Below are 12,356 nucleotides of genomic sequence, written 5' to 3' on the forward strand. Positions count from 1 at the left end.
TTTTAAATGCTTAGAGTGGATGCCCGTGTGCTAGGGCTGGTGCGAGATAAGAAGTAACAGCAGAAAGGGGGAAGTTCCTGATTTTGGCTGAGTATAAAATGGTGTGGAGCAGCAAGGACAATGCCATTATACAGAGGCTGAGTGAACCTCTATCTTAAATGCCCTTTTTCAAATTTTAAAATACAAAAGGAATCTAGATTGCTGCTAAATCAACCATTCATTAGTATGATAGAAGGAGCACAACCAGTGCTCTCCCTCTGCATGTGCCACTCTCATTTATTTCAGCATGTGGAATTGTACAATCTCTTGCTGGAATGCTCTCAGCATTATGAAGCCTCTAAACTGGTTTTGACATACTACACTAATATTTCAAGCATAAATCTGCCGTGTCTTTCCTAACAAGTAGTTCTTTTTATACCTACTTAGCTGTAGCAGTTGCTATTCTTTTTGTGTTTAAAGTTGCTATAGCATATCTTGTTGCCCTGAATTTTTATCCCTTGATTTGGTTTCACAGCAAGCTATCTTGTTTCTCGGTTTCCCACGCTCTGAATATTCATTTCTTGCTTTGAGCCAGAGTAGGATTATGCTCCAGTCAATGATGTGCTTTTTAGCATTCCAAATCTTTCCAATATGTTCTTTATATTGGCTCTTTTTATGTGTGTCTCACCTTAAAATCAGCTTTAGAATTTTCTTGCTGTTGAATCCAAAGCGTAAGAATGGGCCATTGCTTTTTGCCTCTTGACGTTAGCCATTTTAAGGCCCTATTACATTTTTTTGGAAGAAATATGTACCAATCATACTGCAGCTCTAAGTTCTGTAAGTATGTCCTTCTACAAGGCAAAACTCTGAAATGGGAAACAAGAGAACTGAACGTTTGTTTTTCTAAGCATAATTTTCTTTGCTTCCAATACTTCTGTAACAGTCCTAATTCTTAAATTTTCCCTTTGGAGACTGAGCTGGGCACAGATGTCCCTGTGTCAGGGACTTTACAGAACTGACGCTGCCAGCATAGGAAGAGCAGAGCCACTGCATCAGTCGGGGAGAGAGCAGCAGCCCTGAGCCCTGCTCAGCTGGCTCTGCTTCCCCAAAGCCCATATGTTCTCCAGGAGAGTATTGACACTTGCTGTTAACATTACAATTGCAAGCAGTTAGATTGTTCAGCTTACCATAGTGTATGTGTGTGCCACCTTCAGGAGCTCTGTGCAGCCCTGAGCATCTCCGAAAGAGCGAATCCCCAGGCAATTGGAAGGGTGGAGCTGCTTCATGAGGAAGTTGCAGCATACCTCAATGACCTGGGATAGCTGGAGAAGACAAGCTGCAGCTAGCAAACTTTCTATAGTGTCTTCCTTTAACTCTAGAATACCTGTGCAGTTTGTGTATAGGGAGAAAAACAGAAGTTTTCAGTCATTTTCTTTATATTTTTATTACTCAAAAGCTTCCCATTCCCCAGTTTTTCTCCTCTTCTGAAAAATTTTGAATAGAAGTGTCCTCTGATTCACAAATTAATTTTCCTTTCTTGCTGAAGAATTCTTTAAACATATGTTTTAACAGACTTAAAGGATTTGGTGGATTTTGAATAGAATGATTGAAACATTTTTATTGGAGCTTTAACAATATTAGAACTGATTTTGCCTGAAAAAAAAAAAAAAAAAGTAAAACAGAAAGGTGTGATAAGATAAAAACCTTTCCTAAAATTCATATAATAATTTATGAAAATATATATTATAAGTTTATATTACGCACAAGAACTTCAGTATGAAAAGCTAGGAAATGACAGCAGCGTGTGCAGGAAAACTGATTTCTTCCATCATCAACTTGTTATTTAAATTTTTAACGAAATTATTACATGAGAATTTCGTTATGTTCATAGATAGACTGGAAGGTGTTAATTTAATAACATCTTCCATTGCTCAGTGGAGGGTTCAATTCCCTAGTTGATACACTGCACTAAAATCCTACTCTGAAAAAAGAACTGTGGGGTTTTTTATCTGTTTTTCTATTTATCATTACAACATGCAAGTGCCTCAGAAACATTAATTTCTTTTCCAGCTGCTTCTGTGAAAAGATGATACACACCATCTCCATTTAACACATGGAGAAGGGTGGTATTGAGAGGCTACAGTCAAAATTAGCTTCAGAGAAGAACTGTAAGAGGTTTTTGTCCAAAGTTCACTTTTGATTTATTTCAGTTGAATATGTAAACAATTCTGAAAGTTATAGCTCTTATCTCTGAATGTCACATTTCTATTTCATTACCTAAAAAAAAAAAAAAAAGTTAGCACTTGGTTTAGAGGCTTGTTTATTAGGAAAATTGTTTTCCATAGCTGTCTTCATCAGTCTTACCGAAACACAATCCCACCTCTTCCTGATGTCCCTTACTCTGTAACTTAAATAATACCTTCCAACTTCTGCAAGAAATGAGGAAGGGCTGGCGGGGTGCAGAACAGGGCAGTGTTTGGGTTTGCTTTTTACTATACAACTCAAAATAGTTACTGAACATATACAGCAAAATTGGTACATGTCCTTGTAAACAGATTGCAATACAATGCCTCAAAGCAAAGAGGGAAGCCTGATTTCACAAGCAGACCTACAGTATTTCATAGTCTGGTGTTTGCTTTTTTAGGCTTATATACGTTCTTTCATGTGGCTTGTACTAAGTAAACTGAAAGATTCTATTTATTCAAGTGGGATGATTTTGAGATACATGTGGATAATAAGCAGCCCACCACCCAGGTTCTTCACACTCGTACTAATCTATTTCCTGGGGTTATGTATGCTAATTCAGTGCCACAGTATCGCTGCATTATAGATGCCACATTCACTCTGTAAGGAACTGAAAGAAGTAATGCACCAAGCACTCATCAACACAGAAAACCTCAAGGACAGGCTGTGGCCTTTGGATTAGTCTAAGGAATGCCACCCAAGGAAGCGGGAGTGTACGGAAGGATGCGCCCCCCACTCCCTTACAGTTGCATTGACAAACTCCTTAGATAAGCCTCGGAGGGGAGACATGGATAAAGCAGGTGTTTCCCCGCAAGCACAAGTACCCTTAAACCCAATACTTCGTGGCTCTGTTGTGCAAGCCAGACACCTTGCTTGCCTCGTTAATGACTTTGCACTTCCACCACTGAAGTGGTAACAAGAACTGGTAAGAGGGAATCACCTCTGGGATGACCAACAAGAAGAGTGAAGTCAGCAAAAATCTCTGGGAACAGAGGAAAAACCAAAGCTGGGCAATGACCACCAACTCAACTGGAACCCCTGCTCCACATTTTTCCTCGTCTTTCATGGAAACGGATTTGTGGAATACCTGCCCTTCCTCATCTAGGATGCTAATCAGGGTAATAAGATGAACTTAAAAAGGGTCAGAAACTTTGCTCGATGTGCACCCATCATTGAAGCTAGATCTGTGTGCACCCACCACCCAAGATTACCGGAACTGACACAACTCTGGATCCAGGGGTAGTGATCTGGATTTCTTTGCCTCTTTTTCCCCCTCTTTCCCCCCCCCTTTTTTCCCCCCTTTTTCCTTTTCCCTTTCCTTCTTATAGATTTTTAAGAGACCACATTTCTAATTATCCTTTTCCAAGTTTAAATTGATCTCTACTGCAAGTAAAACATTTTAACCGGTTGTTCGTTTGGGGTCGTTTCAGCTTAATTTAACCAGAGGGGATCACACAAGCATTAAGATTCTCTAGGTTTCTAGTCTGGTCATGACACCCTCTCACCCCTAAATTTATCCCCTTGTTTGTACCCACCAATGGGGTCTGTTTTCTGTATAGAAACTTGTGTTTCCCATCTGGGTTGCAGATTGCTTAACCTTCTCGAGGTTTCTCTTGTAATGCAACAGTCCAGATTTATGAAGTGCCTGATGTAGCAAATGAAGAAGCCTATTTTTAACATTTATGCTATGGCCAATACGGTGAATATAATGGGGTCTTTGTTTTCCTTTGGGTTTTGTTTGGGGTTTTTTTAATATTTTAAGGCCTTTTAAAGTACTACAGAACTATTGATATATACCTGTGATACATCTTTCAACCTCCCATCTCCCTATTGAAATTGTGTTATTTCATTCAAAAGCAAACAAGCAATGCCTTGTGTGGGACATAGATGACAAGGATCTAGTGAATGTTATCAATAATTGTGGTTAGCTGAGGGGATGGATCAGTTCACGCACAAATGTGCATAAATTCAGAAGGTTGTTATTCTGGTCAGTTAAGTGTTGTTACCTGCCAGGGGAGTACTTTTCTCCTTTTGAGATTTGGGCATTATTTTTGTCACAGAAATGTACAGCTTAGTAGGGGGAAAAGGGTTTCCCTTTCACCTTTCTGGCTAGAGTAGCTGTCATCTGCATCAAGAGGCTTGACAAATACCAGAACATGCAGACTTCCAGAATGTACGTAAGTTTGAATGATCTGGATGTTTCTAATTGTAATATATATTAACATAGTGGTCATGTTGGACAGCATTTTTCCCTGCTCACTACAGAGCAGACAGAAGGGATTTCACAGTTCTCCGAGTTAGTCTTTCTGGCTATTTGGTTCAACCATTTTAGATTCAGCAAAACATGGGTAAATGTTGAAAATGGGAAAAAATATATATACAGCATTCTGGTATTAAAATATTTAATTTCATTAAGATAAAATCTGTATAATTTTCCAAGAGAACATAAGTAAACCTTTTCCAGAATGTGATTGCACTTTCTCATGGTAAAAGTTGCTCTACTCATGGGTGTGATCATATTCCTGTTTTCCTCTGATTATTCCTACTCCAGAGCCTTGAGTGAGCCAAATAACTGCCACCCAGGCAGACTATTTCTGTAGCTACCCATGACAGGAAGGTTCATAGTACACTCTTCTGTCTCACTTCATGAGGTGGGCAACAGGCAAAATATGTTCTTCTCTCATTAGAATTCCTGAAATAATTTGTATCTAGCTGAGACAGACATCCAATATGGATTTATATGTTAACTTCTGCACATCTTCTAAAATAACACTATATAAACCAGTAACATTTTTTCATCCTCTCTAGAGAAAGGTTTACATCATGTATGCGTGATTTATGCATGTATTCATGTACTAGTATGAAATGGAAGAAGTGACAGTTATAGATGCATTAAATAGATTGTTGTCTTCCTTTATAAGAATTATGTGGGTAATGGAGGAAAAATTACCTGTGTAGGCATAGCGCACCAAAGCTTTCAGTGCATCAGGGTCTACTCCCTCCATTTTGATCTCCTCTTGTTTTGCTTCACGCACATCATTAGTAAACATTGCAGCAAAATAATCAGACACTGCACTGAGAACCAACCTTGAAATAAAAGCATTTTAGGAGCACTGCAAATTACTTCATAATTTCAACAGCAAGCATGAAATTCAGTATTGTGTGTGCAATAGAAACATTATATTTAGGATAGGATTCAAATCTTATAGCAGTGAGCAATGAAATTAAAAGGGTAATTAGTAATCTAATTTTCTCTCATAGTGCTTGTTTGGGCAGATTTTCTTTACTGATCTTGCTATAGCTTGACAGCAGCAAGAAGGGGAGGTGGACAGTATCAGTGGTTCATATTTGAATTTCATTCTACTTGAAATAATTATGAAACGTTGATCACATCATTTTATTCCACTGTTAGCTGATGTCCTAATTACAGTACCCATTCGTTCACAACTAAGCAGGGTAGGCATAAATTGACCTAGCATTAGAAATGTCATGTAAACAATATGGGGAAATGTACCTGTGAGCTGGAATCTTTTGGTCTCCAACTATAAGTAGGACATCACACAGTTGCTTCTGCTGCAGATAATTTTCCATTTTGCGGAAAGTTTGCTCTGCGTGGTTTGTAGACTGGAAATACTCATCTGAGCCATTGGTGTTCATTCCAAGCAGCGAGCTGCTGGCTGTGGACAGCCTGCAAGGGAAAGAGGCAGTGTGATGACTGTGGCAGCATAAATGCTGATTATACTCTTCATATATTTTTTTGTTTAAATGGCAGTACAGAAATCGTAGAATTGTGGAATGGTTTGAGTTGGAAGGGACCTTAAAGATCATCCAGTTCCAACCCCTCTGCCATGGGCAGGGCCACCTTCCACTAGCCCAGGTTGCCCAAAGCCCCGTCCAACCTGGCCTTGAACCCTTCCAGGGAGGGGGCAGCCACAGCTTCTCTGGGCAACTTGTGCCAGGGCCTCAGCACCCGCACAAGGGAGAATTTCTGCCTTAGATCTCATCTAAATCTCTCTCCTTCCAGTTCAAAACTGTCACCCCTCATCCTATCCCTACACCCCCTGATCAAGAGTGCCTCCCTCCCTTCCCTGTAGCCCTTTATAAATTCTCCCCAGAGCCTGGAAAGGCAGAACCCCCCCAGCTCTCTCAGCCTGTCCTCACAGGGGGGTGCTCCAGCCCCCTGAGCACCTTTGTGGCCTCCTCAGGGCCCACTTGAGCAGGTCCTTGTCTTTAATATTTAAAATCCCAAAGCTCTTTTGATCCTGGTGTGGCAATGCCTTCTTCCATTTTTTTCTGTTTGGTATCTGCAGGTTTTAATTTATAAGGCTGCACATAAACCGCCGTTTACTACAGTTAACTGTAGGAAGTGGTTCTTCTGGGTTTTTTACTGAGCTTTTTCTGAGTTTTTTTGTCAATGATGCACTGTTTGCACAGCATTGATGTGACACGTGCAGCCTCCTGATCATTCGCAAACAGAATACAGTAAAAAAACCCAAACCACTATTTCCTGGTGATACTAATAGCTAAAATCTAGTGGTATGAAATTTTGGATATTACATGGTTTTAAGTCTTATTTCTGTTTCTCTTCATATTTTGTACATTAGATTACATTACTAAATAAGAATGAATCAGAAGAGAATTGACAAGGACCATATAATTCTAGATAAATTACCAAACTAAAAGTTGATGAAATCAGTATGTTACATAGCCTTTAGAATCTGAATGCAAATAATAAAAATAAAATTATTTCTCTGCCTTTTCATGGAAGCATACATTATAAATATACTCCTCCCACTCCAGAATTGTTAGCTGTCCCACTTATAAATACCCACACTGTTTTTATAAGATGTAATTCCTTACTGCCTTTTAATATGAGTTATGTTGCAGATTGAAACACCTTTTTGATATTTTCTTAGAAAAATACGTATTTTTATACTCATTTGGTTTTAGTAAAATAGTAATGCATTTGTTGATAGACATATATATCACATCTCTTGAAAATGCTGCAATCTTCAACACTGTTTTAGGTAAAAATTATTTTAGAAAAACATTTTATTAGTTTAATATATTATTAAAATACAAAGCACCTGTTTTTTACATTTCCAAGCCCAACTTGCAAATAATGGCAGCAAGTTGACTAAATTTACTGGTTGCCATTGATACTGTTAATGCACATTCCAAAATTATTAGATGTAAAATCTCTTCATGAAATTAATGTATTCAATTCAGCAGAATATTGGATTACAGTCACAATTTAACATCTAGTTCAGAAAAAAATAAAAATAGACACGTTAGATCATACATTTTCAAAGACTGTACCTCATTAAATAGCTAATCAGGATTTAAGGGGAATAATTAGAAATCAAATTATAATGCAATATTGAACAGGGACACGGTAGAGTTTTCCATCCCCTCTGCAATACAGGAAAGTTACTGTACATCAGTGCTTTTCAGAATGACCTAGAACAAAATCACAGTTACTATGGGTGTTGTGCGGCTGGGTTTTTCCAGACATACAACATGAAGTTTTCTGGATTTCTGTACTGCATTCATAGACCCCCCAGAGCTCCTCTGAAACAGGGCACCTTTGGGGCACTGTATATCAAACCCCTTCCGTTCCCCAGTGTATTTGATGCCTTTCAGATGCAGCAGAGCTCAATGTATTCACTCAGGTCTGGCCCTGCCAGACTCGCAGGCTCTGTGAGATCATTTATGGGCGGCAGAGCCCCGGGATTTCTGGAGTACCTGAGGTCTGGCAGCCCTGAGGGGGGGGGGGTGATTCACCTGAGAAGCAGCAGATGTGATGCAGCTGAAATCCTCAGATGCGCTGTGCGTGTGCACAGTATGTGCACACGTGTTTCTGTCTGGGCAATCTCAGATTCAACTACTAATTGCAAATTCATTAATATAGACCTAATCAGTGCAATAAACTCTGAAGCTTTCTTTTGAAGCTCTTTATTACAATTTCAAATGCATTTTCTTAACTTTTTTTTTTTTAAAGAAAAAGGGGCAAATCAAATTCACCTATACTGTGTATCCTTTGTAGTTTACAGCTTACAAAAATTGATTTGTCTCAGTGAGTTTAATGACTATACTTTTTTATTTGTTTTCCTTCAATGTCTTATTGAAATCAAAGCTGCAAAACTGGATGATATGCTCATTAGTTTTGCATCAGCTACTCGATGCCAAATTAATAACATTCATATTTTGCTATTTACCTCTTAAGCTTTCTTTAATATTTTTCAGAAAATTATTTTTTCATATCTTTTGTTCAGATTCATTATATCCACTCTAAGTACTGCATTTAAGTATGTATTACATTGCACTTATCCTTGATGTTTGTAGAAATGAACTAAAACAATATTCAACCATCCCTATTGCAAATATACAGTACTAGTTTCTTGAAATAAATAATTTCCCACAGTGTGTATATCTTTGTGGGTAAAGAAATAATTTTTAAGATGCAAATATTTAGAAAAGGAGTTAAATTCTAAACATTTCCCTCAGTCCTGGATACTTTTTTCACACATTTTGTAGAGTGACCTTTAACTACAGCAGAAATACCACTAACATAATTAATTATTTCAAAAACAAAGGTCTTCAGAGACTGAAAAATACTGGAAGCCAAAAAAGCGTTCCATTAACTTTGTTAATATTATAATTGCTGGTTTATCTTCAGCAGCTGATTCAAAATAGTAGCTATGTCAAAATACAGAAGGGAAAAATTAAAATATAAATATTCATATATTTTCCTTAGTGTACGACTGTTACTGTAGAGACTCAAATATTGACCTTCAGAATATAGTACTAGGGATCACCAAACTAAAGTAGACAGAGATTAAACTATTTTAAAGAAAGAAGTCAGTAAAAATATCTTCGAGTCTGATGTCTTTATACTGAATTGTAAGAAGGGCTGTGGTGGACTGTAATGCAAAGAGAGGCAAGCTAGCTGCAAATGTGCTAGTATGAACATATTTACCGGCATATCTTGTTCTGTGTGGTATGGGTTAATGTGTTGTGAAAAACACACTAAGAGAAGGCAAGGTTCATATGAACCTACCTAGAAAGGAAGCATGGAAGGTGAAGAAATATTTGTTTTCTATAGGACAAACAAAACCTGAATATTGAGTATTCAAAGTTTCCAAAAGTGCATTAGCCCTGTGATGACTGAGGAATTAGTTTTCCACTCAGTCAGGAGGGAAAATTATCAACAAAATATTCTAAAGAATCAGAAACCCAAACTGCTTAATGTCATCTTTGCATTAGCATTCACTAGGATGCTGAATTGTGTTAACACCATTAGCATTAGTAATAATGGCTTAAGAATGTGGATTAGCCTAGAGAGAGAAGAAGTAAATCTATATTTAAATGCTTCAAAGTAGCTGAACTCTATGAATTTCATCTTAAAGAGCCAAGTCAAATAATTTCAGTTTTCCTGTCAGGATTTCTGAAGGACAGTGAAATTATGGTACCATTTGTCAAAAGAAAAAACATGAAATTTTGAAACAGACAATATGAACAGAAAACTTGAAGAAATAATCAAAAAGCATTAAGTGTCTAGATGATAAGAAGGAGGTAAATACCAGCCAGTATGGCTGTTCAGAACAAATCATGTCATAACAATTTATTTATTTTTTTTTTAACGAGAAAACAAAGCTTACTGGCAGAAAAACATTGTCAGAAGTCATCTGGACTTTTGGATTACTTTTGACAACATTCCAGATGACATATTCAAAATCAAGCTAGGATGGCATGTTTTAAGAGTAATAAATATAAAAGATATTAATAACATGTAAAGCCACACTTGAAATTTATCAGGGATTTACTTTCAAAGGCAGATGATGTTCTGAAGCTATTCCAGGCAAATTTTGCTTCTGATGTGTTTTTATTACAGACAAACATATGATAAAAATAAGGTTTAATTGTTGCATCGATATGTGATAGTGAGTCACAAACTTTTGGGAAACAGTATTTAAATTCAGGAAGCCACCTTTGCCCTTGCCCTTATTCAATGGTAGGCAAATTTTTATTTTTCAAAGACCTGCTCACATTTGCAAGTGAGTAATTACCTGAACGAAACACAGGCTAAGTGGCAGCTGAGGTAACAGCTGGATTACACTGGACCCCAAACAAGCAGTGACTCAAAAAATGGTGTTGTGGAGGTAAAATTTCACCTTTTCTTTGGTCAGGAGAATTGATGTGATGAGTTTTGTGATTCATTCCAGACCTACAATTTTTTAAAGTTTGATTTATGTTAAAATTATTTTCTCTCTTCATAAGGTACTCTTCATTAATCGGTACATAAAGGATAAATTCAATTATTCTCATTCTTTAAATAGAATAGGATAAAACATAAATGCCATTTATTTATTTGCTGGGTCCTTTTTAAAATTCAGTGTGTTCTTAAAGTGCCTAAATAAGTGTGCCTACGGCCAAAACCCAGAAAGTAAATGTGATGATAAGGAATCTTGGAAGCATAATATTGCGTGAAAACCAGGTGACAAAACGCAGGATTTTAATTTGGTTTTTCTTGATAATGCTATTATTTATATTTTTATGGTGACCACTTCCTTTTGGATATTTGCTGAATGTACCTATTTAACCTACTGTGCAATTCATTTTAATCAAGTAACGATTCAGTTATCAACATCACTTACAGATTTTGATTTTGGATCACCATACCTCCCCACTGCAAATCCTACCAGCCATCAGCAGAAAAGTGGATACCAGTTAGAGACATCAGACATCCAAACAACTTTATCATAGCTGAAAGCACCAATGTGACCAGCTCTGTGGTGCACTCTGTTCTTTAGAGGTGACAAGGCATGAGACAAAACTGCAGCATCATCAGTTCAGTTTGTTTGTGCAGCAATATTTACAGTGCAACTCATCATCTTTTTTTCTCTCATTTGTTTCTGCTTATTCAAAAAAACTGCGGTCAGCCCCCACGGAGGCAGACTCTCTCCTGTGCAGCTGTTTGAGCTCTGACCCTCTGCCTGTTGGGCCATGTCGTGGAGTTGCAGGCTGAGAGATCCTGTTTTCCTACATAAAACTGTAGAACCGTAGCATCTGTTAGAGATAAACCACATCAGTTGGCTGAGAAATAAGACAAATATTTCGGTTGGGAAGCCATATTGAACACAGATAAACTAATGATAAAGTTGATGCACCTGTGCTAACTGCTTGCTGATATAATTATACTGCATCAGCAACTGTCCCAACCTGTGCCTTAAAATTTCTACTGCAATTGTTTCTTTTATTATTTATTCTTTATAACATACAAAGATTGTGTTGAAGTCCTTAAAGTATGGGTAAATAACTCTGACCCAAGAGAGTTTGGAAGATTGTACTATATGTTGATGATTGCTGAGATAGTAACATTAACATGAGGTAGTAATAATGACAGAAAAGGATGCAGCAAATGGAGAACTAAGCAATGGAAATGTATAATTATTTAAGTTAAGGGAGAGTCTGCTGACTTCTATCTAAATTGAAAGTTCATACTGACAATTCCTTTAGAACTTGGAGCTCTTGAAACTGCCTGGTTTTAATATTTTTTTTATTGCTAGTATTAACATAAACCTGTCACTTTTCTCAGTTGGCATTAGTTAAAATAAGTTTTCCCTTTTGGGATTACAAGTATAAGCATGCATATCATTAAACACAGGAGCTTCAGCGTACCGCTGAAATACTGTAGCTGTTTTAAGTTTTATTCTTTCCCCCCAGACATGATAATATATACAGATGAATGCCATTACGTTTCATATCAGGATGAATTTGGGTTATGATATTTTGAATTCTTCTATAAGCAGAAAACACATATTTGGTTGGGGTAATTCCACTGGAGAACAGAGGCTGCAACAAAACTGAAGAGCCCCTGAGTGCTGTACAGCCTTTTATACTTTGTCACCTGCGGCCACATCATTTTACAAAGAGGGGTAGATCCAAACACTCTCTACAACAAGCTGTTTTCCTTTAGAAATTCTATATTTACTTTTTTAACAGAGGAGGTGAGTTAGAAAATTATTTTCCAGGCTCACGGCAGTGCAGGTTGTTCTTATTAGCACATGTACTCCCTCAGTTATTGATATTTTGCTACTAGGAAGAAAGTTTGTTGAAAAGTTTTAAAAAGT

At 37.3% G+C, this 12,356-nt stretch overlaps 1 protein-coding gene across 5 annotated transcripts in view; it reads right to left on the bottom strand.

The window, feature by feature from the left end:
* KLHL4 (kelch like family member 4) overlaps positions 1 to 12,356 on the bottom strand; it is a 103,155-nt gene that overhangs the window by 16,484 nt on the left and 74,315 nt on the right. For all 5 annotated transcript variants that reach the window (XM_026848455.1, XM_026848456.1, XM_026848452.1 and 2 more), the window contains exons 2-4: positions 5,738 to 5,911; positions 5,174 to 5,310; positions 1,167 to 1,363 (exon numbers count right to left, since the gene is read on the bottom strand). In XM_026848455.1, the coding sequence (XP_026704256.1) occupies positions 1,167 to 1,363; positions 5,174 to 5,310; positions 5,738 to 5,911 (508 nt within the window). The remainder of the gene's footprint in view (positions 1 to 1,166; positions 1,364 to 5,173; positions 5,311 to 5,737; positions 5,912 to 12,356) is intronic.

Source organism: Athene cunicularia, assembly GCF_003259725.1.
Source record: "Athene cunicularia isolate RWA chromosome 4 unlocalized genomic scaffold, athCun1 chr4_part3, whole genome shotgun sequence".
Classification (NCBI taxonomy): Eukaryota; Metazoa; Chordata; class Aves; order Strigiformes; family Strigidae; genus Athene; species Athene cunicularia.